The following is a 27,421-nucleotide window of genomic DNA, read 5'->3' as shown; positions in this document are numbered from 1 at the left end:
CTTAATGACTCATTTTATGGTGGTCACCCTGAAAAACACCCATTTTTAACATTATACTAGTTAAAACCCTTGAAAAATATGCATTCATGATGGTGGGAGGGCCAGCTGGGTCACAGCAGTGTGAAAGTCTCAGTACCATCCTACCTGCCCGAGGCTCAGAATCCTGCTAATGTTGGACTTTTACAGCCAAGATTGTTGTCGTGCAATTTGGGAAAGTGTTCAACATGGTTCAGTCTGCATTGGCGGTCTCAGTACTGCCCTCAGTGAGCTGGGTGTTTTTCAGGGTGACCACCATAAAATGAGTCATTAAGAAACCTCTGCCCTTAATCCATGCCCCACTCTGTTCACAAAATGGGTTTGTTCTTGATGTTCATGCTCTTTAAAACAACAGCCTCCAAACAGCTCTGATGTGTGGACCGGGCCTCTGGTCTGAAGAGCAGCACTGTAGGAAAATGAACATATATAGGTTTCCCTCACCAACAGCTGGGGTTAGGTTCCTGAAAGTTCCCGTGGTTGGCAAAACTATGGTTGGCAAGACAAAAGGCTTATGGGAAAAATGGCAGGTGGTGGGCTGGTGCACAGCCATGGAAAACCATGGTTACTGAAAACTGTATGCCTTGGTAGCCAAAATAGTATATAGAATATTAAGTGTGGATACTCAAGACCATGGTTAGTGAGGGAAACCTGTACTGTCCTCCTATTTCTGCCTGAGCTAGCTTCAGCTTCTTATTTCTGCTGCCCTGCAACAGTGTCCAGGGTGCTCTGGGCCCTTTCTCTCTTGCCTGAGGAAACGAGCCTGCTTGCTGCTGGAAAGTGATGGGGTTTGGCTGGTGATCAGAGTGGGGTTTGGGTGGGGTTCAGATTCAGGAGAAGGGAAGAAGTCCAGACTGCAGGCTTGTTGCTTGTAGCTGTCAGTCTAAGGACACAGGCAAGGTTCTTTGTGTAGATGTGATATTACAACTCGAGTGTCCAGGGTCTGGAACAGACTCCCCACCCAAGGGGGTACAATCACCTGCTCTGAATATCTTCAAAAAACCTGTGGACACTCACCTTGCTGGGGTCATCTGACCCCAGCAGTCTTTTTCCACCCATGTGCAGGGGGGCTGGACCTGATGATCTCGAAAGGTCCCTTCCAGCCCCCAACATCTATGAATCTTTTATTAAACCAACTGAATAGTTGGAAAAAAATTCTTTGCAAGCTTTCCGGCACAAACACCCTTCTTCAGGTAGTGGGAGTCTGCTACCTCAGGGCTGACCGATCTGTCATACCCACGAGAGGCTGGGCTTTTTCGAGGCGGGGCAGAGCAGAAGTGCTGGGGCCGGGGACCCACAGGGGGTGTCTTGGGGCTCCCAGGGCAGGGCTGTGCCTTCCAGACAAGTGGTGGAGCCGCGAAGGGAGGCGGTCCCGAGTCCCAGGCGGGTCTCCCACGCCCCTCCGCGGGCGGCTCCTCCCCCGGGGCCGGGGCCGGGGCCGGGGTAGTGCCGCCCGGGAGGCAGCACCTGCCCAGCCGGAGCGGCTGAGGAGCTGGCGGGCGGGATGCTGCTGCTGCTGCTGGCGCTGGGGCTGGGGCTGGGGCTGGGGCAGGGCGGCGCGGATCCGGGCCCGGAGCTAAGCGCGGCGCTGCGCGGGCCGCCGGCCGCCGAGGTGAGCGCCGCCTTTCTGTCCCTCACGTTGGACGCCAGCCTGGCCTCCGCGCCGCAGTATATCGCGCTGCTCGGGTGAGTGCGGCTCCCGAGGGACCCGAAATGTCCCGCCAGTGCCGGCCCCGCGGCTGTGCAGGGAGGAAGGAGCCGAGCCCCACTCCTTCCCTCTGCTCTTTGATTGAGGCAGGATGAGCCCTGCTATGACACCCCTGCAGCCTCCCCAGCCCCCGAGGAAACCGCCCTCAGCCCCGGACTCAGCCTGGCTTCCTGCAGCTCCTTCCTCAGCTCTCACCCTCCTTCTCTGACCAGAAGCCTTTTCTTCAGCTCTTCTGCCTGCTTTCCTCTCCTTGTGGCTCCCAGCCTTCCCATCTCCTTCCCCTCCTTTTCATCCCTTTGCTGGCAGCAGACCCCTCTCATTCTTAGTGTGCCCTGTTCCTTTGTGCCCCCTCACTCAATGCCCTCTGTCCTCATCTCCCCAGCCTTTTTTTCCTGTGCCATGTCCCACTTTTCTTTCCCTCATGGGCCTTTCAAGACTGGAGGGACCCCTCTCAAAGCCCCCCTCGGAAAATGCCAGTTCTTGCTTGTTGCTCATTTTGTGACTGGAAAAATCACAGAGCCATGCTTCTGTGTCAAAGGCCTCAGAAAGACCAGGGCAGGTCAGAGTGTTTCTCACACCCTGGGTTCCTAGTTGAAATCTCTGCATTTACCTTGTGAATCACGTGCAGGTGTTTGCACACCAAATAGTGCTGCTATTGTGTGGCACCCTGAAAAGTATATACACCACCTACCCGAGTTGAGAATCACTGGGTACATCTCCATATCCATTGATGAGCCTTAGATACTGCACATTTAGTTTTGTACTTCCTTAATACTAAAATACTAACTAAATGAGCAGTACCTAGAGTTACTGTGCAGTAGCGCCAGCACATGGTTATTTAGTGATGCTTACTGTGCATTAGCCTAATAATGCTGCACAGCAGGCTATTATCATGGTTTTTGCCATGACATGCTACTGGTCAGTGTTATTAGGCTAATGCGCAGTAACTGTCTCATGGAGTGTTACTCTACCCAGGAAGACAGCACATTCCCCTCTCCCTGCTTTTTCTGTCTTTCCTGCATGTTGGCCACCAGAGAAAACTGCCGTGGTGTAGGGTTCTTCCTGGTTGCCTGTCTCTTTTTTTTCCACTCCCTGGGAATGAGATCCTGGAGCTGAGCTATTTCCCAAAAGCCTGGTACTTACTCATGCACTTGCTCTTCCTCTGGTGATGTAACAAGAGGAGGGGAAGGAAGTGTCTTCCAACCTGTTTGAGAGAAGGTGCAGTGGCTCTGTGTTTCAGGCCTCTCTGATATTCAGCAGCAGAGTGAAAGCAGAGTAGCTAGCTGCCAATCAAAGAGCTCCTGATTCCAGCTCTGTCAGTTTTTTCTGCCACCAGAAGGAAGTTGTTAGTGGCTGGTAATCTCCTATGTGTTGTCTCATAATGGAGATAAATAGTACCAGTGCAGTTGGTGGCTAGATGCTAGGGAAGTATCTCTGTTCCTCCTGTGTAGTGCCGGCTGCGCTCTGGGAACACAAGTCCTGCTTGTTACTCCAGGGGAAGGCCTGTCTGAACGCAGAAGATTCCATAGCTTAGTTTAATGCTCTTTGAAAGCTGCAGAGTTAAACAGGTGTGAACCCCTGTGTGGACTGTCTTCAACCGTTTAAAAGGGGCTGATGTGGGTTTAGCAGAAGTCAATGCAGGATCCATTTTTAATATCAGTTTTAAATTAAAGCAGTGCAACTTTCTTGTAGAACTAAGGCCTTTGTTTGGTCTAAGAAAATACAAAGAGAAAACACATTATATGCTGGTACCAGCATTCAAGCCTGAAATATGGGGTCTGTCATTGCCTCCGATTGTTAGCATTTTGGGTGAAGAAGGGAGGGGAAAACCAGAGCACAATATACAATAAATACCTTACATTTGCAAAGAACTGTCCAAATTGTATCCACAGAATTTTTGGGGTAGAAGGGACACTGAGGGTCATCTAGTCCAATCCCCCACATCTATGGCTACTTTTCCTTGATAGTGAGGGTTTTCCTTGGGACACTGCCTCACCTGCAAAATTACCGACTTCCTGCATATGCCAGTCCAGTGATGTAGGGGCAGCTTGTTACATGACATGGTAATAGAGTATGGATATGGGGATGCTGTAGCCAACCCAGGCAGTGTGCGAATGGATGGGCGTAGAAGAAGACAAAGAGGAACACCGGGTGGGCAATTATTTGGGCCAGAGGGCCACTTAGGGAGTTTGAGGTGAGCTGTTGTGGGTTGAGTCAGCACCTGCTCCCACCACAACAGCTCACCAAAACTCCCTAAGTGGCTCTACCCCAGGGCCCAGCCCCACACTGTCACCACCTGGCGATCCCAGGGTCTCCATGGAGATTGGTCTGGGACCACACGGACAGAGCACACAGATGGGATGGGACCATGGGTGGGTGGAGAGCAGTGTCAGGGAGTGGGACTGGCAGGCAGGGCTGGGGCTGGGATCAGGATCACTGTGGTGACAGTGTGGGGCCAGGGCCTGGGACAGAGCTGCAATCTGCTCCCAGCATGCCCCCGTCCATGGAACTAACACCCATCGCAGGGACATGCGGGCAGCACATGGCGGCTCTGCTCTAGGCCCCTACCCCATGCTGTCACGATTCCCTGATCCTGGCCCCAGCCGCACCCACCCATCCTGCTCCTGGATACTGCTCCTTGCCCATCCCTGGCCCCATTCCATCCACCCAGCCACATGCCCTGCCCACATATGTCCTGGGTCGGTCTCCATGGAGACCCCACCCACCCGCTCCATCCAGCACCTCCAACAGTAGGTGTGGGGCAAATGGGATGGGGTGCCTGGGCAGCTGAGCAGCAGGAACTGGCAGCAGCAGCTGGAAGGAGCTGCTGCTTCAGAGGCTGCAAGGAAGCAAGTCCAGCTGCCATGCCACCCCAGCCCTGCTGCATCCCTGGGGACAGTGGTACTGGCTGCACACACCATGACCCAGGCTGCTCCCTGGACCTGGGTCAGGTGGGGCAGAGGGACCTGTTGCGGGCTGGACAAAATCCCTTAAAAAGCCAAATCTGGTCTGCAGGCTGTATTTTTCCCACCTCTGTAGTAACATGACTTAGGATATAAAAGGGAATGGGAACATGTTGTGCCCTTGAGGCCATGTGCTGCGAAGTGTGGGTCTGGATCTGAATGTCTCTGGTATTTAAATCCAAGGATTTGGTTCAGACTCCATCTCTACAAATAAGCCTGGTTTGCTGGATTGCGATGAGGATGTTTGTTCAGTTTCTCCATGTTCCCTCCCACAGCAATCACAAGCTGCGCACCTTAGCCAAAGGATTGTCTCCAGGCTTCTTGAGATTTGGTGGCACCAACACAGACTTCCTGATCTTTGACCCAACAAAGGATTCCACTTTAGAAGAGAGAGAGCTTTGGGAACTGCAGGGAAATCAAGGTAAAATGGAAGGTGTGGAGAGGCATGTTTAACCAACAACCAATCTTTGGCTTAGTTAAAGGCTGCGTTCTGAAGCACACTGCAAATACAGCAAAAACATGGCAGCAGCATTCAGAATTCACCAGCGATTCATGATTCCAGTCCAGGCTTAAATATCAGTAGCTGGACTGATGTTGGTGAATCTGCCTCAAGTCCTCCAGGACTCAATTCCTTTTGCTGGAGAGAAAAGCACATGCAAGTGGGGCCTGCCATAATTACACCAGAAGGCTGAAGGAACCAATTCCTATAACTGGGACAGTGGTGCACAGAATTAAAAAGAAACAGTCAGATGAGAGAAAAGAGATTATTCTGCCTGAACACTGACTAGGTTAGGAGGCTAATGCTGCACAATTTGGGGTCCCATTCTTTACATTTAAATATGGCAGGTCTGAGAGCTAAGATATTGGTGGCTTGTTTCTGTGCCAAGCTTTGGCCTCTAATATATTTCTTTGAGAAGATGCATATCTCTTTAAGGTGGGTTTTACAATGGAGAGCCTTGACAAATGGTAATGCCCAAGGGTACTGGTAAGTGTTAAATGTGAAGTCAAATGTTCCTTTCAATCCCATATGTTTTCTTGGAGCGAACATCCTTCCTCTCTTGTTTTTAGTATGGCAGCATTGGTGTGTGGTTTATGATCTTAGATGTGTAAAAATAAATAAATAAATAAGTAAAAATTTAATGCTATGTGAAGGCAATAGTGAGGATTTCCCGAACTGTTGCCAGGGCCTTTTCATGTGGGATCATGTTAGACAGTCAGCAGTTCCTGTTGCATGGAGCAGGAAATGTTGCTTTTATCTATGCCATGCAATGACAACAGATAATGACAGGTCTTCTGTATTGAGGATTTTTCTATTTATTTGTGTGGTGCAATACATCTAGGGGCTACGGTTTATAAGGTCTTTAGAACAAGGCCTCCTAAAACTTAAACATTAACAAAAGTTTACCAAATTATGCTGCCTGTTATTCATAGATTCATAGATGTTAGGGTCGGAAGGGACCTCAATAGATCATCGAGTCCGACCCCCTGCATAAGCAGGAAAGAGTGCTGGGTCTAGATGAACCCAGCTAGATACTCATCTAACCTCCTCTTGAAAACCCCCAGGGTAGGGGAGAGCACCACCTCCCTTGGGAGCCTGTTCCAGACCTTGGCCACTCGAACTGTGAAGAAGTTCTTCCTAATGTCCAATCTAAATCTGCTGTCTGCTAGCTTGTAGCCGTTGTTTCTTGTAACCTGTGGGGGCGCCTTGGTGAATAAATACTCACCAATTCCCTTCTGTGCCCCCGTGATGAACTTATAGGCAGCTACAAGGTCGCCTCTCAACCTTCTCTTGCGGAGGCTGAAAAGTTCCAGTTTCTCTAGTCTCTCCTCGTAGGGCTTGGTCTGCAGGCCCTTAACCATACGAGTGGCCCTTCTCTGGACCCTCTCCAGGTTATCCGCAGCCTTCTTGAAGTGTGGCGCCCAGAATTGCACGCAGTACTCCAACTGCGGTCTGACCAGCGCCCGATAGAAGGGAAGTATCACCTCCTTGGACCTATTCGTCATGCATCTGCTGATGCACGATAAAGTGCCATTGGCTTTTTTGATGGCTTTGTCACACTGCCAACTCATGTTCATCCTGGAGCCCACTAGGACTCCAAGATCCCTTTCCACCCCTGTGCCACCCAGCAGGTCATTCCCTAGGCTGTAGGTATGCTGGACATTTTTCCTCCCTAGGTGCAGCACTTTGCATTTCTCCTTGTTGAACTGCATTCTGTTGTTTTCTGCCCACTTGTCCAACCTATCCAGGTCTGCCTGCAGCTGTTCCCTGCCCTCTGGCATGTCCACATCTCCCCATAGTTTTGTGTCATCTGCAAACTTGGACAGAGTACATTTCAATCCCTCATCCAAGTCACTGATGAAGACATTAGAGAGTATCGGTCCAAGGACTGAGCCCTGCGGAACCCCACTGCCCACATCCAGGTCGAGACCGACCCATCCACCACGACTCTCTGGGTGCGGCCCTCTAGCCAATTCACCACCCACCGGACTGTGTAGTCATCCACATCACAGCCTCTGAACCCACTGTATCCCAAGGCAGGCATTTTGGTCTTGCCACAGACAGACTTTGCACATGCTTAAGTACTTTTTTTAATTTAGTCTGTAGCAGGGAATATTGCTCGATCTAGTAAAATGCTTGCAATCAATAAAAACACAAAAAAAGCCTGTAGTGTACCTAAGTGGGGTGACCAGAGCAGCAGCCCTAGGTGCTGCCTTGCAGGAGGGGAATAGCTACAGTCACAGAGGTGGCTGATCACTAGGCCTGTGCAAGTCGGCAGTGATCCAATCCGGCTGCCTCGGATGGCCACGTTCCGATCTGGAGCTCCAGACCAGGTTTCCGCCTCGATCCAGCCAAAGTAGCTCCGAAGCTTTGGAGCTGCCTCGGAGATCCGGCCATAGGGATAATGGGGAATCATAAAATATCTATAACTTTGTTGTTTTTTGTCCGATTTGCATGAAACTTGCTGGGATGATAACCTCTGCTGAGAGCATAAAATCTGCCAAGTTTCAAGGAGATCTGTGCAGGAGTTTGGGGGAAACTGTACCTCAAATTCTTGAAAGCCAAACATGTCACGGCTGTGTATTACAACACAGAGGGGTCAAAACTGCAGGGCTGGTAGCTCTTACTGAGACCACAAAACCTGCCAAGTTTCAAGGAGGTCGGTGGAGGGGTTTGGGAGGAACTAGACCCCAAGCTGCGGGCAAGCAAAACTTGTGCCATGGGTGACACTGCATGTGTTAAGGCGCAGCAGGGTGACAGCTGCAGGGGTGGTGGCCCCTGCTGAGGCCACGATGCCTGCCAGCTGTGGAGGAGATCAGTGCAGGGGGGTTCTGGGGCCCTGCAGCCCTAGCTGCTGATGGACAAAACTGTGCCAAGACTGTCTGTCTTGGGGCAGTTGATTGTCTGTCTTGATTCTTTCCCCTTCTTAGCCTGGTTTTGTAGGTGCTAATTGATGTTCTTTAAGTCGTTATGTAGTAGCTAGGTCCTGTGTTTTGAGTCCCCAGTCCCTGAGTAAATCATGATTGACTGATTGGTAACTGGTAACACAGCAGCTTAGCAGCCAGGCCTGCAGCAGTGTTTCCCCTCCCCACCCCAAGGCAGACACAGTCAGTCCCATAGCACCAGTTTTGCTTGTCCGCAGCTTGACGGGCAGTTCCCCCCAAACCCCTGCACTGATCTTCTTGAAACTTGGCAGGCTTTGTGACCTCAGTAAGAGCTACCACCCCTGCAGTTTTGACCCCCCTGTGTTGTAACACATAGATGTGACTGGAGTTTTGCTTTCAATCATTTGGGGTACAGTTGCCACCAAAAAAAACCCTGCACCGATCTTCTCGAAACTTGGTAGACTTTGTGGCCTCAGTAAGAGCCACCATTCCTGCAGTTTTCACCCCACTGTGTTGTAACACCTAGACATGACATGAGTTTTGCTTTCACAAATTTGGGGTGCAGTTCCCCTCCAAACCCCTGCACCGATCTTCTTGAAACTTAGCAGACTTCATGCTCTCTGCAGAGTCTACCACTCCTGAAAATTTCATCCAAATCCAACAAAAAAACCCAACGTCATAGATATTTTATTGTTTCCCCATTATACCCTATGGCCGGATCTCCAAGGCAGCTCCGAACCGCTTCGGGAAGCTGAACGAGGCCAGTGCTTCGACCCGGATGTGCTGCTTCAGACCCCGAAGCATCCGAAGCTTCTCTGGATCCAAAACTCTGTCTGAAGTCTCGCAAAGCCCTACTGATCACACTTTTGCAATCAGTACTATGGCAGCCGGTGCTGCCCTGAGTGTCACACGGCTGCCCCAGGTGCAGAGCTGCTCAGCTATGCCTACTGAAAGAGCTACCACTCTAGGGCTACATCCACCACTAAAGACTGACTATTGTTGGATTATGAAGCAGACATCTCATCTGGCCTTGCTTCATTTAAGCAGGATTGGGTTGATGCTTCCCATCCATTTCTCAAATGGTTAATATGGTAGGAGCAATCAGTCTACATAAATGCCTGTATGAGCATCTCTGTACAAACTAGATGTCTGTCTTTATGTGGACTCTGATCTTCCATTTACTATAGCCTAAAAAAACACTATGAAAAGTTTATTACTTGGCTCACTCATGGTTGTTTTTTTTGTACTGCAGATATTTGTGAAGTAAGATCCACTCCTTTTGTTTTGGAAGAACAACTGCTAATTCAGTGGCCCATCCAGGAGAAGTTAATCCTTGAGGAACAGTATTGGAAAAAACACAACACCACCACCATTACAAGTAAGATGTTTGTCTCTTGAGCTGCAATTTGCACTAGAAGATTGGAAACTGATTTTGCGTTTCCCAGCAAAATTTTCAGAAGTACTTAAGTCTCATTTTCAAAAAGCATTTAAGATCCTTACTGTCACTGAAAATCATTGGAACACCCATGCCTCTCAAGCATTTCTGAACATGTTACTCTTAGTCCATGTTTTTCTATTTCATATTTAACATGATTGCCAATTACAACAGAATTTGAGAGGGTGTTTGGCATTTTCCAGGAAAAGGCCTTCTGTGTTCACAGGGCAGGACTATGTGATTCATGCGCCATGTGCATCTACAGCAATAAAGAAAATAATAATTGCAGGCATTAGGCTGCACTCTGTTCTAGGTTAATTAGTACTTCAGGCGGTCGAAAAAAATGGTTTTATTTATTCCCTTCCTTTCTTACAGGAAGTACACTGGACATTCTCTACAACTTTGCCAATTGTTCAGAATTTCAGCTGGTCTTTGGACTTAATGTCTTGCTGCGGAAAAGCAACTCTCAATGGGATAGTTCGAATGCTCAGTTACTCTTGGATTACTGTGCTTCCCAGAAGTACAATATGTCCTGGGAACTTGGGAATGGTAAGTGACAGGTCTGAGGTATGTGTACATGTGTTAAGGAAATCAGAGCCATAAGTATATCTTCTACTTGAGTGGCACAACATTTCAGAAAACTCTTTGATGTGCAAACCCTGTCCAAGAGTGACAGATTTATTATGCCTGTGTCTTACTCTTTGCCAACTTACTTACTTTGCCAACTGAGCTGTAAAACCATAATTCCAATGTGTTTCAGATTGTTTTACAAGTAGAGACAGGATGGATCACAATTTGGGGCTTTCCAGATATCATGTAATGGCATTTAGGGCCTAGAGATTGTTGGATGCTGATAACTGCTCTCTGTTAGGGAGGAGAAAGAAGGGAAGCAAATATTGCTGAGGTCAGAAGGATGGTCATTGTCAGAGAGGGAGGGGGAGCATCCCTGATAGTGGGTAATAAGAAAGAACACAGGTTTGGGAACGGGGGAGCTAGAGGTAGACTATGTTAGGAAAGAGTAGAAGGAGAGGCTTAGTTCAGGTGGCAAGACAGTGGGAAGTAGTGGAGGATAGCAGTGGTCTCTGAGGAAAGAATTAATGGGAGAGGATGGTGAAGGTTCTCTGGAGCCAAGAAGATGGAGGGAGATAGCAAGCCAGGAAGTGAAAGAGAACAAGGAGGGTGCTAGCTAGATTGGGCTGGGATAACCACTGTCATGTGGCAGTTGACATTAATTTTCAGGGCACCATAACCTATTCAAGAACTGGTTCTGTACAGCATAAGTAAAAATAAGGTGGTGTTTTATTGGTGAAAAGAAGTGGTGGGAGACTCACTGCTTAATTTGTACAACATCAGTTCATTTTTTGTACAGCACTTTGGGATGAAGTGTGCTAGAGAAGTGCAGAAGATTTTTCTTATAAATTTAAAATAATTTGGGCAGAGCACTGGAGAAGGTATTAGCTGAGATAAGCCTTTGATGGTGGGGTGTGGCCTTCTGAAGTTGCAACAGTCCTTTTTATCCTGTGATTTCATGTTGCTTTGTAGCTTATCTAGTATCTGCTTTTTGCATTTAACACCCTGTAAATTGGTCGGTTATTACTGCTGTGCAAATTTTGACAGAATCATTACACGTTTGTTTTGGAAGCCTACTAAGAAGAGTCTGTGTGTATGCATTTCTTCCAGAGCCAAACAGCTTCAGGAAAAAGTCTGGCATATATATTGATGGCTTCCAACTAGGACAAGACTTTGTTCATCTACGCCACCTTCTGAGTAATTATAGTTTCTACAGGAATTCAAAACTGTATGGCCCTGATGTTGGTCAGCCATGGAAGAAAACTCAGAAGTTGTTGAGGAGGTAAGAAAGCAGAAAACAGGCATAAGCTTGATAAGATAGGGCAGAAAACTGAACAAAGGCTGTAGGAGTTGGGTCTGAGAATGCTGAAGGTGTTAAAGATGACACTGAAAGAATGAGATGCCGTTGAGAATTAATTTGTTCTTAGTTTTGGAAAAGAATCAGTTCTGCCCTCACAGTGTGTAAGTGAAACCCAAACTGCATGCAAGAGACGAAGAGCCAGCTCTTAACCTGATGTCATTTAGCCCAGTCCCACTGCTGCAAGTAATATCTAAACCAGCTGAGGATCCATTCCTACAATGTAGTGGAGTTTCACTAACCTGCACACCTTGCAGTTGGTGATATAGTACCAAAAGTAACAGTGGCATAAGTAGGAGTATACTACATACATTAAGATATAGGCATCGACTTGAAGTAAGGAAGAAGATTAGGGGATAAGGCACAAAGAATGTTTATTGAATTGAAATGAGAGAGTCTAAATCATCCAGAAAAAAAATTATTTAGCGTAGGTTAGTAGCATTCCAGTGTACCAGACAGTGAGTTCTGTAGGGGGTTTTAATATCTTTCTCACTCAAAAAAGGTCAAATCTACTTCTAACAGAGTCAGCTTAAATAAAAGTTTTAACTTGTGGCGTGTACCTCAGGATATCAAAGAACCACACAAACATTAGGTAAACCTTTCAACAATTCACTGAGGTAGGTAAGTGATATGAATACCATTTTATAGATGAGCTAAGCTAAGGCCCAGGAAGGGTAAGTGACTTGTCCAAGATCACTTAGCAAGTCGTTATCAGAACTAGAATTAGAATCTAGATGTTCCTGGCTTTAAGCCCTAGAGTCTAGATGCTACTGTTTGACTGCATTAAAGGCATGTCTGTTGTCACTGTCAGCCCTTCATTCACAGTATTATCTGCTTTTCTCTATCAATATTCAGTATGTTTAACAAAGAAATGAAACTCTGTTCTTTACTTTCAGCTTTCTGAAATCAGGAGGGAAAGTAATTGATTCTGTCACTTGGCATCAGTAAGTACAAAATATGTGTCCAGTTGCTTTTATAATTGACATAGCTTTTTTTTTTTTTTAACGGTAATTTTAAAATATAATAGGGGCAAAGGCAGAGTAAAACAAAATCAGTCTATGTAGAGTTGTCCCAAAGACAGGGTTTGCAGTTCACAAGACATTTAGTTTTTGCAACATTTCCTATGAACTAGATCACGGATGCGCAATCTACAGCCCATGGACCAGATTTGGCTGCTGGAATCTTTAGATCTGGCCCATGGACATGGACCTTTGGCAGCATTCAGTATGGCGGCTTTGGCTGCAGGTGCTCTCCCCATGCCACTGAGGAAACACGTAGCAGCAGTGGCAGGGTCATAGCATCCCCCTTCCAGTCCACCTTCAGTGTGGAATGGGTCATTCCATCTTTCAGCTGAAAAAGATGTTCCATAGATCCTGTGCTGCTCAATGCAATTGTTCTTGTGGGTTGATGATTGACTTTGCCGGTTAGACGAGCTGTGCTGAACTCCTGGGATCTAGACACTGAAGCAGGACTCCAAACAAGTTCACTCAGAACTCTGCCTTACATTTGGCAAGATTTTATTGAACCCAGCAGGTTTTGAATGAAATGTTATGGGCTCAGTAAGCTGTCATTTTCTGAAGATAGTGTCTGAAAATTTTCCAACCACCTCTACATGTAGACAGATGTTGTTCAAAGTGCATGCAGTCAATGTGGCATATTGTCTCCCTCTGGTGGGGAGGTCACATGCAGAGGCTAACAAGCCTGCTTATAAAGTAGGTCTCCCAGCTCAAGCAGTAGCAAATAGTGCTTTTAGAACCAGAATTCCTATGTCAGAGCCCCACTTCTGACATCTTCCCTTCAGCTGATGCACTCACAATGAGTTAACAGTATTTTAATTTTAATAAAAGGAACAACAAAACAAAATGCACAAGGCCCAGTCCTGCAGCACCACTGAGCTTGGGAATTATCAGGGCAGCAAACACATTTTGCAGGGTCAGACCTTAATAACTTAATAAGTGTAGAGCAGGGGTGGACAATTATTTTGACTGGAGGTCCACTTAACGAGTTTTGGTGAGCTGTCAAGGGCTGCATACACAAAATCTTTCAGAAAATATCATTTTAACAAATTCTAATATTATAAACGCCTAAATCTGTCTGTCTGTCTGTAATGCTTTGGTCGCACTCTGATGGAAACAGCCAGTCAGAGTGCTCCAAGCATGAGGGAGCACCGCCATGATTCCAAAGCCACGCTGAGAACCAGACAGAGGGTCCTGCTGGCCTCAGCTCCCCCACCCCAGTCCCTGCAAGAGGCAGAACAGCAGCAGCATGGGACATTAGGTGGTGGCACTCCAACCCAGCCCCCCCCCCTCCCCCCGGCCCACATCATTCTTGACAGGCAATTGACTAGTTATAGCTAAAAACAAATCATATACTAAAAATCGAACATCTACTATAACATTTTAATTTGATTTTAAAAATTATTTTTGTCCTGATTTATGTTTTTTAGACTATTGTGTATAGAGGTGATTGCACAATAGCTCAAAATAAAGTCTTACTTTAGTATATTGTGTTGGGGGCGGGGTGGTGGGGTATATGGTGTGTGAGTGGAGGTTGAGGGGCATGGGGGCAGTGTGTGGTGTCTACCTGAGCGCTATACATGTGAGGGGTCTACCCGAGTGCTAGGTCCTGGGAGATGGCCAGGGACGGGGGGAGGAAGGGAGCAGGGCAGAAGGTACATGCAGCACAGCTCACCTGGGTGATATGGTGCAGGTACAGTCCACACCCACCCTCCATCCAGCCCGTGACTGACCCCACAGTGCTCTGCTTGGGGTTGAGCTCCGCCCACTCCCACCCAGGGCAGCCTGCACTGCACTCTTGCCTGCTTCTTCCCATGGCCCTGGCCCTGGCCCCAGCCAGCGCACACAGCTTCCTAGTGAGGCTGCTTCTGGTGTGTCTGCAGCTGCCCAGACACTGCTTGGCTTCCTCTGCCTCCAGTGGCTTCTCTTCCTGCTGCCCCTTCTGTCCCAGGCAGTAGGTAGCATGGGGAAGGGTGGCAGCTGTTGGGACACATGCCAGGTACCTCACACCCAGCCAGACAAGGGGGAAGCTGCAGCCGGGCAGCTCTTGCCCCAGTGCATGGGGCTCCAGCTCCCTGGCACCTTCCACCCACTCAGCCATCCATAGGTGGCTGCTCATTGCACCAGGTGGGAAGAGTGGGTGGAAGGTGGCCAGAAGCTGGAGCCCTGCATGCTGGGACAGGAGTTACCTGACTGCAGCTTCCCCCCTGCCCAGCTAGGCATGTGGTGCCCAGCACACATCCTCATGGACACCACCCTTCCCCACGCTACCTGCTGCCTGGAGCAGTTCAGCAGGGTCAGGAGGAGAAGCCACTGGAGGAGGGGAAAGCCGAGCAGTACCAGTGTGGCTACAGCTGCACTGACAGCAGCCCTGCCAGGAAACTGCGCTTTGCCCTGGCCAGCAGGCTGGAGCTCAGCACAGGCTGCCCCAGGCAGGAGTGGGCAGGGCTCAACCCCATGGAGGGTGCATGGGGCCAGCCAGGCCAAATCCATTCAGTAGGAGGGCTAGATCTGGTCCAGGGGTCATATTTAGCCCACCCTTGGTCTAGAGGCTCTGTTTCAAAATGGTTCAAGCAATACTTCTTGTTGCAACAATGTAATTTTGCAAGTCTACCCCCTCCCCACACTCTCTTGTCTCTGAACATAGGACATAGATAGCATGACTTGGAAGGGGTTTAGTCTTGGTTTAAAAAAGCCAGCCCTGAGCATCACTGCGAGCCTCAATGATGCTTGCTCTGGTCTGTTTCAGTGTCATTCCGCAAGCCCCACAGTCAACATCTAGCATGCCTGCTCTATCTTGCAGTAAGTGAAAGCTAAATTGAGGTAGTGAACCCCTGAATGAAACAACTCCTTAGTTACCACAAATCAGTTTCCACTTAGCATGAGCTAGAGCAGACACAGGAAACAGTTAACATGGAGCAGCGAATGCATGGTAATTCCCACCCCCCTCCCAACCCTGGATCTTCTTAATCAGTTTAATTTATTTGTCTACCATACCCTGAGAGAGAATCTTGCAATCATTAATGAGACTGTAGACCAGAGGTGGGCAATTATTTGGGGTGGTGGGCCACTTAACAAGGTTTGGTGAGCTTTCAAGGGCTGCATGGGTAGCCCCACCCCTTGACAGTTGCCCTGCCCCTTGATTGCCATCTTGGGACTGGAAGTCCCATCTCTACCCCCTGACCTTTACCACTGGACCTTTAACCTCCCCTGACCTTTACCCTCCCCTTGCCCACCCCCCATGCTCCCTTTTGGGACGGGGGGGATTGCCATCTTAGAACCAAGGGGAAAAAAGCAAATCATACACTAGAAGTCAAACACCGACTATAACATATTTTAATTTTTTTACAAAAAATACTATTGTCATTTGTGTTTGCATAGTGTATATAGAGGTGATTACATAATAACTCAAAAATAAAATCTTAGTCTTGTATATTGTGGGTGGTGTGGCTCTGTGTGTGTGTATGGTGGGGAGGGTTGTGAATAAGTGAGGCTTTGTGTGTGGGGGAGCATAGGGTATGTTCAGGGGGGTGTATACATGGTGGGGTATGGAGACAAGATTTGGGTGTGTAGCACTTGTGGGGTATGGTGGGGGTGAGGTCCCCCTCCCCACACTCTCCCTATGACACAGCAGAAGGTGTTGGCACTCAGGGTGCTGGTGCCCAGCAGCGCACAGCTCTGGCCAGCACTGCACATGCTGGCCAGCACTGCACATGCTGCATCATGGCAAGAAGTGCAGCCCCCGCCAGGCCATCTCTAAAGCCGTCACTCCCCACTGCACATGCACAGCCCCCGCACTTGTGCAGCATGGGAGGGAAGCCCCATGCACTGGAGCCAGCTGCCTTCCCTGCCTCCATGCCCCATGTCAGTGCAGGGACTGTGTGCGCGTGGCAGGGAGCACTGGCGATAGAGATGGCCCAGCGGGGGCTGCGTTTCTCACCTCAATGTGCAGTGCTGGCTGGAGCCGCGCATCAGTGCCCCACATGCCCCTGCCTGCTGCTGTTGCTGCTGCTGCCTGTGGGGGCTGCACAGCATGGGGAATTTAGGGGGAACCCCACACCCCCCCACCTTCCCTGCCTCCCTCCTTCCCTCACAACCACACACTCTCCACCCAACTCCAGGCTGCCACTACCCTCTAGATGCAGACTCTACACTGCAGCCAGCCCCATGCTCCACACTCCTGCCCAACTGCAGCTCCACCTCCACCCCCACCCCCACCGCTTCCTTACCTGCTGCCTGGAGCAAGTGGGATGCTAGGGAAGCCAACCAGGTCCTCTGCAGCAACAGCAGCAGCCCTGCCTGGAAGCTGCCTGCTGGCCAGGCCAGGCCCTTCTGCCTGCAGTGGTGGGATTGGGGTGTAACAGGGTATGTGTATACGTGGGCTTCTTGCTCCCACCCTCATGGGTGGAAGAGCTGGGTGGGGTACAATTCATTGGTGGGTGATGCGGGCTGGGTGAAAGTGCCTGGAGGGCTGAATCTGGTCTGCGAACCATATTTTGCCTGCCCCTGATTTAAAGAGTAGTGACATTGTTTTGAAATGTTGATGTTTGGATATATAATGCCTAATTCAGGAAAGCTCTTAAACATGTTTAACTTTCAGTATATACTTGAACCCGCTTGACTTCAGTGGAATCTACAGAGGTGCTCTTCTGGGTCAATGTCTATTGTTGAGGTCATTACCAGGATCATGTTATACATAACATGATATAATCTTGTACTAATATTATTTAATATGCCATATTACTAATTTTAATTTAATTTAAAAGAAATAACTATGTTGTTAGGATTTATAAAATCCAGAGAAATAATGCAAATCGAGACTAATAAAAACTCTACAATAAATAATACCTCACGACATACAGTAAATCTGTCATGATGTCAAATTCAGCAACTGCATCATCAAAAAGGGATTTTGATACAAAACACCCCTGCAGCTGAGAGCATTGCTGGAATATTTTAGAGCAATCAGGTCCAGTGTGAGTGGCAGAAACCATTTTTAGGAAAGGTGGTGTTGGTTTTGTAATTTAAAATTAATCATCATTTTTTTCACTTAACTGCTGAGTCCTGTATTTGAGTTTCTGTTTCTATTTTACGGGAAAGGTCCAAGTGCCTGTGATGGTCTGCGCTCACTTCTGATCTCATCAGCTCTTTTAGGTCAAACACAGCCACAGTGAACTCAGGATTCAGCAGTTAAGTGAAGTGGGAAGCAGATGTATACATTTGTAAATGTATTTGCAAAGGTGAACTTGACAGCATAAGTTGTGTCCTTTGCAACATAAGTGTCCTTTGAGATACAAAGACCTCAAAGCTCTTTCCATTTCATCTCCTCCACTTGCAGGCAAACACTTTCTTATCTGCTGCTTTTTCACAGTGGGAATGTCTGGCTTTGACTTTTGCTTGTGGTTAAGGGACTTCAGAAATGTTTTGAGGAATGGAATAGTAACTTCATAATGCGTCATCACCCTAAGACAGTGGTACTCAACTTCTCCAGTCCTGAGGTCCGAGTGGCACAGGGTCAGTCTGCAGGCTGGATCCTGCGTGCTGGATCTGGCCACAATGCAACCTGGTACACAAGGTCATGTCATCTGGAGCTTGAGGGTCCCTCCAGGTGTGGAAATATGGTAGCAGGGGAGCAGTGTCAGCATTAATTGCCAGGGTTCTGAGAGCAACTAGTGATTAGGTACTCCCCCACCAGCACATTTCAAGACTTATGGGAAGCCCTAGGGGCCAGAAGACATGGCTTTGTAGGCCAGCAGTTGAGCAGCACTTCCCTAAGATCTTGATCTCCCAACCCACGGTTGGATACATCTAACTTGAACCTCCCTTCAGCTGATGGCAGGGAAAGCCATTGCCCAGGTATCCCTCTTTTGGGTGTGTAACCATCCCAGTGACCCCAAGATCAGAGAAGTCCTCCAGCAAAAAGATGGAAGTTAGAACCTCTGCTGCCAAAGCCTAATAGCACCAACAATTTGGAGGGTTTTTTTCTGTTTATCATCATAAAAGACTTAGACACCCTTTTTTTTTAGTAAACTTGATAATTTGGGATCCTGGTTCTTTTTTTTAAAGCTTCATTGTTTACAAGTGTAGTATTTTTCAGTCACTCGTGGCCAGTGACCAATGTGCTCTCATGGATGCAAATTCCAACTGCAACCATTAAAGGTTGTGGTTTGCACAATGTGAGCTTATGACTACTTGAAAAGCAGATGAGGGAAAGGAGGCAGGGAATATTAAATTTGAGGTTGCAAGAAAAGCCTGAAGTCATGTGAATAAATGCATTATGTAACAAAGCTTTTTAGATCACATTTTATTTTCTTGGCTGCTTCATTTACTTTTGCTCTCTTGGGGGTGTCTTAACTTTTCAGTTACTACGTAAATGGCCGAACTGCTACCAGAAAGGATTTCTTGAGCCCTGAAGTGCTGGATACCTTTATTACAGCAATAAACAATGTTTTTCAGGTACAGTGTTTTGTTACAGTGTCCTCACACTTAGATACAATACTGAGTGTAGATTAGAATAGGATAAACTAGCAGTTAATTAAAGCAATCTAAGAGATTGTTCTCATTGTAAATAATGTAACAAATATTAACAATGCTAACAACATCTGATGCTGTGGAAAATATTTTGATGGAAGGAGAATCGTCATTTAACCATAAGGCTGGAGAGAGTATACACTACAGAAATGAAAACAGATGGATTTGCCCATGTTGTCACAGCCTCACAGATGGAATTTCTGGGTGGATTCTGTCATTTTTACATGAAGTAGTATCTCATTTACTATGTATTCCTGCTGACTTCAGTAGGATGGCATGCAGAGTAAGATACCACATAGCGTGAGTAAGCATGACAGAATCTGGCTTTCATTTTTATGTGCCATTTTCTGCATCTGGTCACCAGATCTTTCCTGGAGCTGTGCTTCATTCAACCTGAGCTTGCTAGGAAAAACCTTTGAAATTCATACAACTTACCCAGAGACCTGATTTGATCTGATTGATTTAGGGAGACCCATGGGTTTACTTATTTACTTTTCTTTATTCTAACAATATGACATTCTCTAGATTGTTGATGGAACTGTTCCTGGCAAAAAAGTCTGGTTAGGAGAAACAAGTTCAGCCTATGGAGGTGGAGCACCCAGACTGTCTAATACATATGTTGCTGGCTTTATGTAAGTAGAACAGCGTGCATTTACTCTTTTCCAAGGTAGTTCTGGGAGACCTGGTTACAGCTCTACCTTTAAAGGCATATCAGCAACATTCTTCCTGACTAAGCAGGAGTGGGTGTTGGTTTCTCTGAAGCCCAGTAACATTTATGCATTTACAGATCTAAGTTCATTGCTCTCAAACCATCTATTTCCCATGACCTGAGGATGTTACTCCAAAATGCATCTGTGAGATTTAAGCATAAAGGATAGCCACATATGCAGTATTCTGTAACTTCTGGCTAGGAAAATAGGTTTCTCAGGCTTCTGAATAGGTATAAAAGAAGGGCTAAGTAAGTGCAGTCCATAGAGGATGGCACAGCCTTTGTACCTTTCTTTAGAGTAGCTGATTGGGTTTAGGACTGGAAGCATGACCCACAAAAACTATGGCTGCCAGTATCCAATTAAATTGTAGAAGTAATTCTGGTAAAATCCCAAACTTCAGTCATAACTTGTGCTCCATCCACTCATGATGCCAACATAAGATGAAGTTGACAAGTTTGAAAAGACCCATACGATAAGATTCTTTTTTCTTTCTTTGACCCAGACTAATCTCAAAACACCTAACCATGTTGGTATTTAAATTGTCCCTAACAGATTTCAGAGTTAAAACTTCACTGAAATGACTGGAATACTCAGACCTTTAATTTATCTGTCTGCAAACTTAGAAAGACACCACACTATTGTTTGGTTCATATTGTTGAAGGTTATCTTGGCAACCAAAACAACTAGGGAATTTAATTGTCAAATGAAAGTCAAATGCTAGAATGAAATATAACCTGAGCATCTGGTAGTCCACCTCAATCTGCCTGTGCTGAACTTAAGATCATATAGTAACTCCTTAGCTCCACCAGTTGCCTTTGTTAATGAAGAAGAGGAAAATAGCTTGGGAGTTCAAGGAAACAGCACAGTTAAACCAGGTAGCTAGTCAGAATCCAATTCAAAATGCTTCTCCAGGGATGCTTCTCCTGTTCCTGATTTTTTATTTTGTTGCACAGTGTTCTGTGGGAGTCAGCATTATCTCATTTTTCTTATTTCTGCTGTATGCAGAGGTCAAAAAGAATGTAATCTATATAATTTAGTCTGAAAACACGTATTTTTCTACATAGTTTAGGACTGTTTGCATTAATGTTTATCTTATCTGTCTTTCTCTTCTCCTGCAGGTGGTTGGACAAATTAGGACTGTCAGCCAAATTGGGAATTGATGTGGTGATGAGACAGGTATTCTTTGGAGCAGGAACCTATCACCTGGTGGATCAGAATTTTGAACCCTTGCCTGTGCGTATACAATAACATTAGTTTGACAACAATTTCATATATGTATATTTACATGCTGGCTAAAGCTGATGTACAGGCAGAGGTCAGCTATTATAACAACCCTGGCAAGAGCTGCAAATTCCGAAAGGTACTCACAGATATGTATCCTTCTGTCTAAAATCAATTAAGTTCTGCGTATGGGTTGAATGCGCTATAACAAAGCAACCTCTAGCAAAAAATGTTGAGAGAGTCTTTGGGCCTAAGCAGTAGAGATAAGCCTGAGAGAAATCTGATCAGGGTCCAAACTTTCCAGACTCATGAGGATTTTGTTTAGTGTTTTTAGTTTGGGTATTTTTTGAGTGAGTGATTTTTTTTTCAAAAGTTGTGATGGACATCATTGTTTAGCTCTTTTAACTATGAGTTAACAACATAATATTATTTAAGTACAAAGTAAGAATTTTATCACAGCTAAAACCAATGTACTTTTTTCTTTCCTATATCACAAAGAGAACAAGTGTTATTTGGGAACAGTGTTTTGTTTTGATGAAAGGTTTTCTCCATTATAGCTTCTGTTGGCTTTGTCTAAATAAGCAGCTACACTTAGATGAGGGAATAACACTTCCCTTCCCTGCCTTTTTCTTCCCTTTTCTCCACATGTGGTCCTCACCCAAGTTGTGGCTATTACAGATTCCAGGAAACAGGGCTGATACAGCAAATAGTGTCTCTAGCTACAGTTCTGTTCTCTGTGTTCTCATCAGAGTGGCAAGGCTGCAGGTGGAGGAAGAGTTACAGCCCATCATGCTTTCCTTAATCTGAAATAAAAGTCATCAAAATTAAAAGCCACTGCTTGTTCCTGGGTACAAAAACATTAACAAAAAATAAGTCTTCACAAGTGCTCTCAAGGCTGCTGAACCCCACGTGAGACCAAACCATTGGATTTTGGAGTGTAGCCAGAGTGCTTCTTACAATTTCAAGAGCTGCAGAATTGGAACTGGCAAGTGGGCTATTGAAGCAGTGGGAAATGTATACAACCATAAGCAAACCCATCTCTCTGGGCTTGCTGATGAGTTGCCCAGCACAGCGGTGAAGTCTTGTCCATGTCCTTTGCTCTGAAAATCAGACAGTTTCCAAGGTCCAGCAGAAATATGAAAATAAAGAGAGTTTCTAGGACAGCTAGAAGCTTTTTAGCCTTGATGTGGTCCTCATGTGTGTGGTTATGATCAAAGAAATGACACTGCAAAAAAATGGAACTTAGCAGCTCTGCATTGTTTTCCAAGCCATATCTAGTAAGTTGAACCAAAGACCAGGTTTTTCCTGTTGCTAGCATTACAGTGCTCTCTTGTGGCAGACAGAAAGTTGAACTCATCAATAAAAAACTGAGTGAAAAAAGAACAGTTCAACAATATAAAGACTCAGTTATGATCTTGCCTGTTTTTTGCCTTAGTGTAATTGCCGTGACTTCTGTAAGGTTGTTCTGTGCTTGCAAAACTGTGCACCTTCAGGATAGAATCTCCGATATTTATTGAAAGGCCACCTTAGCAGTGAAGAATTTAAATGGTTAAAGCTGTTTTAAAGGCTTAAGTATTGCCAGGCACAAGTGGAGCCAAACATCGTTGTTTCTTTCCAATGCTGAGGACAGCTCAACCCATATCGATTTCAGTGGAAGCTCAAGGTGCTTAGTGCCTTGTAGAAAGTACCCAGCATTTTTCAGATTCAAATCCTCTATCTCCCTCTTGAACAGCTTTGTATCCCCTTCTCACAAGCACAGTGACTCTAAACACACTATATGAATGCATTCATTTTACAGTTCAGGGTTAGAATTTGCTTCTCTTTCCTGTTTTTTTTTGTGAATCTGGACAAATTGTACGTGAAAGATCCAATTTTAATCTCTTACCAGGTGATGAAAGGCAAACATGAGAGTATCACAAAAGTGGAATTCATGTTTTAGGGGCAGTGAAAGTTGTTGGTGCTTACTGAGAAACCCTTTAGGCCAGGGAGTGCACTCAGCCTTCTAGCTTTTTTACTTGGATTCACTTTTAAGCAAACACAGCCTCCATCATTACGTTCGTCTTTATCTACCATTGCATCAGTGGGTCCGACCCTAACATCTATGAATCTATGAATCTACAGCTGCACTTGTTTTAAAGGCATGGCAGTATTTGCATTTTAGAGTGTTCACATTCCAGTAATTTGATGGGGATGGCGCACTCACTGTACAGTCACTGTAGCCAACATACAGCAACTCTGCAGTGTGCTTTGGGACTAAACTGCATTTTCAACCTGAGACTTCACACCCAGCAAGGCTCAACATTCAGTATTTGACAGTGAATCCTGTCTACCTGAATATAACAAATTATAAGGTGATAAAGGGGGAAATGGATATGATCATCCATGCTTGTTTGTACTTCTTTCATGCAAATTGGGCACAGACCTCAGGGTCCTGGCTGATTGTCAGGGTCAGATTTTGAATGTTAAAGAAAATGGTATCACTTCACAAGAGCACCTCAGGGTATGATTTTACTCTGATCTTGAGAGCTAATTTGCCAGATTGATTTTTTTTTTTTGTGCAATATAGGATTACTGGCTTTCCCTGCTATACAAGAAGCTGGTTGGCACCAAGGTCCTGCATGTTGGCCTGAAGGGGGCAGACCAGAAGAAGCTTCGGGTGTACCTTCATTGCACAAACAACCACCAGTAAGCATTTAAACACAACACCCAGGACAAAGGCTTACTTGGAAAGCAAAGGCCCCGCTGCAGTACAAGCCCATGGGAAACCATGAAAACATGGCGATAGCCCACAATAGGCTTTGCAATAGGCTGCAAATGTTCTGCATCCACACAACGTAACATGGATATTTGGGAGGGAAATTTTTAAAACATTCAAAACTTTCTGAAGAAATGTTAAAATGAGCAGGTCATGTGAATTGCTATCCAGAATTACATGAGAAAGGAGGGATTGGCTTGTGGTGAAAAACAATGGGTGACCTGGGTTTGTTTTTTGCCCTGTAATAATCTACCTGAATGGCCTTAGGAAACTACCAAATCTCTCTGTTCCTCAGTCCCCAATTTTTAGAATGGGAACATATCTTTCCTTCCAGCCCTGGCCTGTCTTGTCTGTAGAATCTTCCTCGGTATGAGAAAGAAGACATGCATTAGTACAGCGCCTTGCACAGTGGGGCTCTAGTGGCAGGGGAAGCCTCTAGGTGTTAAAAATGGTAATGATGCCACCCACCATCAGATCCTTCTACAGTGTTGTCCCTTTTATCTCCCTGCCATCCATCACATTTCCTCAGCAGTCTAGCAATGGAGCTGGCTCTGCAGACAGAGCTGCTGATTCAGTTGCTCCCTCCCTGCAAGGACCTCTATTCCAAGAAACTATGAGTCCTAGCAGGGTGCAGCTCAGCAGTGTGCTGTGGGGAAAGTTCAGATAGCCACAAGGAATCATTTGTCACCACTTCAGGCTGTGGAAGCACATCTGCTATGGTGCTGAGGGGACAGAATCTGCCCAGTTAGGGAGGAACTTTCTTCACAATTCTGTAACTTCACTTTAAGAGCTGGTCATAAATATGCCCTTTCTCTTACCTTTCAGCCCCAAGTACAAAGAAGGAGATGTTACACTGTTTGTTTTAAACCTCTACAATGTCACAAAGCGCTTGCAGCTACCTTATTACTTATCTAATAAACACATAGATGAATACCTTTTACTACCTCATGGGAAAGATAACATATTTTCCAGGTAAGAAGACGACATTTTCTGTTGTTGTAAGAAGTACCCCAACTCACAAGTAGGTGGCCTGTAACCAGGTCTCTATGAGTCTCTAAATACAAAGCATAAATAATCCAACAACCTCTCTCTTTACAGATCTATTCAGTTGAATGGTCATGTCTTAAGGATGGTGGACGATAAAACGCTGCCAACACTTAACGAGAAACCCCTCAGTCCAGGAAGCATGCTCGGCCTTCCAGCTTTTTCATATGGGTTTTATGTTATAAAGAATGCCAAAGCTACCGCTTGCATTTAAATGTTACGCACACACTCCCAGGGAGTTTACAAAGCAGTGTGGCTAGAATTAAGGTTTGATAGTAAGGGGCTGGCAAGATTCTAGCAATCTTAATGCAAATCCGTTGGTGGCAACAGCACAACCTGAGGGAGGAGAAGGCATAAATTCAAACTGTGTATGGTGTGTGCATGGAAGATGTTTACGTTGTGCCTCAAGAACTTTTTTTCCAGGGGGAAGAGGTTGATTTTTTTCCTTCTCTTTGTCTCCAAGAGGTACATTTAGCAACAACCACTCCTTCATTCTGTATGCCTTTGCCACAAGAGTTACCTTGCACCTGCAGATCTGCCAGCCAGAGACTTAAAAGGTCCCTCATCTTCTAGTTCTTATAAATATGTAAGCACAATTTTTATAGCAGCACCGTTTTTTCCCTTACAAAAGATGGGGTTAGTGTGTTTCTGATTATACCCCAATGTCTTTATTGCGTGGTTTCTTCGATGCCTACGGAATGTGACAAAGCAGGAGGTAATTGTGGGGACTGTGAATTATGAGCTCTGATCATTGTGATCTCTGATTAGTTGATAGTCATGTAGGGAGCAAAGGGAGGAGAAAACATGCTCCATGGCAAAATAAGGAAAAGTTTTATATGAAGAGGGGGATGGAAACAGAGTTGGGGAGAATGCAGAAAATGAGAAAGAAGGAAATTAGGTCCACTAAAAGCATAGCTAAAGGGACAGGGAAAGAGGCATACTTCTTTCCCCTTATTTGATTCCTGGCATAACTCAGATCATCTGAAATTGGGCACAAATGACTGTTGCCCACTGATTTCCAATGAGTTATGGCAAACTACGTCAGCTGGGGCTCTAGTCCTGCATATTCAGAACATAATCAAAGCTCTTGAATAGATAAACTTGTCATCTCTTCAACATACTCAATACTCAGCATCAGTTTTAAAGACACTTCATCTCATAGAGAGAGAAAAGAATCCCTCAACATAGTACAGTCTTTTCTAGTATCCTAATGACTGCTAGTGCCTGACTGAGTGTTCATTAAGGTTATGGATACAGCAAGAATGAAAAGCTGTATCCATTTTAGCCTGTACTCATTTTTCAGGCTAAACCCTCCCCCCCCCCCCCTATAATCTTTTCTGTAACTCCATCAGAAAAAAGGGCCTCCTATATGAAGGTCCCTGATGTCACTGAGTTGTGATTGGTTTGGCAGAGTAACTGTATTTTGTCCCTGAAGAGGAATAGACAGTCTGGTCCAAAACCCAAAACCAGCGGAAAAACTTTGGTGAGGGACCAGGCTCAGAATAACTACTTAACATTCCATGGCCATAGAAGAAAGGTGATTTCTCCCAAACAGACCCATGAGCCAGCTTCATAGTTACAAAATTCAGGAAATCAATACAGATTCTTTGGGCCAGCAGAAGTGAATTGCAGCTGAACCCTTCTTTTCTTGGCAAACTTTCACAGCCATTTTTTTTCTTGTTTCAATCTATTACATACTTCTTTATACACACAACTTTCACCTCTGCACAATTCCTATCCACAAGAACTACTTATTCCTTCATAAATAAATGCAAATAATCTCAAATCTGTGAAGTACTTGAAGGCACAACTGCTGTCTCTGATAAACATGTATTTGTACCTATATGACAACCACTTATTTGTGCTTATTTTGAAGTTCATTGGGGAAAAGTACCACATAGCTCTATTTTGTTTTTTAGAATTTGAAAGGACACTATTGAGTAGATAAGGCACCAAATCTGGGTATTGTTTTTTAGAACTTTAAAACATACAATTTAAAGATATTTATTTATAAAGTATCATTTAAAATTTTCAGGGAAAACAGATGATTCGTGTTTAATTTTTTTCATAGCAATGTTTTCAACCACAAAATTGCAGAATTGTGCTAATACACACACATGAGGAAGTAAAATGGGCTATAAATTAAAAGACAAATCTCTTTTCATTATTCAAGTTTAATTGCTAAAGTAAGTAGACAGCCTAAAGTGACTGATGACAACTAAATTAGATCAGTAAATTTCTTAATTTTAAAAAACTAAAGTGTTGAAACTAAGTGATTCAATTTGGTTTTAGCCTGATTGTCTTTTTAAACTGTTTTTTAAAAAGCCAAGACGGTCAACACTGATTTTAATATTTGTACATGACTTTTTTATATTTGCACATTTTTAATAAAGTATATTACAGTTTGGTAATTCCATTTTTAAGTGACTTGTTTTTAGCATATGGTCAGTCATGAGAGGAACCTGACAGTTGCATTTCTTCCTTTCCATTTAGGCTATATCAAGCAGTCTTTCTGTGATTTCCTATGAGTGCCTGGTAGATAAAACCTTGAATGATGCAACCTTTTATGATTAAATTTTTTTGTGGAACACGACAAGACACTACTTTACCAACACTAAACTTACCATTTAAATCACAATGGATATAATAGTATACAAGCAAAGATTGTGGGAAGGCATTAAAAGGAATTAATAA

The 27,421-nt window shown here is 45.3% G+C and overlaps 1 protein-coding gene across 1 annotated transcript; it reads left to right on the top strand.

Annotated features, from left to right (window-relative positions):
• Positions 1-1,432: 1,432 nt before the first annotated feature.
• HPSE (heparanase) lies at positions 1,433-27,138 on the top strand. Its single transcript, XM_019483942.2, has 12 exons — positions 1,433-1,719; positions 4,980-5,125; positions 9,341-9,466; positions 9,899-10,072; positions 11,204-11,375; positions 12,347-12,394; positions 18,829-18,922; positions 19,523-19,629; positions 20,826-20,940; positions 23,495-23,613; positions 24,509-24,655; positions 24,782-27,138. The coding sequence occupies exons 1-12, from the start codon at positions 1,538-1,540 to the stop codon at positions 24,939-24,941; spliced, it is 1,590 nt and encodes a 529-aa protein (XP_019339487.1). The 5' UTR covers positions 1,433-1,537; the 3' UTR covers positions 24,942-27,138.
• The last annotated feature ends 283 nt before the right edge of the window (positions 27,139-27,421 follow it).

This window comes from Alligator mississippiensis, chromosome 2, assembly GCF_030867095.1.
Source record: "Alligator mississippiensis isolate rAllMis1 chromosome 2, rAllMis1, whole genome shotgun sequence".
NCBI lineage: Eukaryota > Metazoa > Chordata > Crocodylia > Alligatoridae > Alligator > Alligator mississippiensis.
The sequence above is the reverse complement of the archived record's forward strand: the minus strand, read 5'-3'. Positions and strand labels throughout refer to the sequence as shown.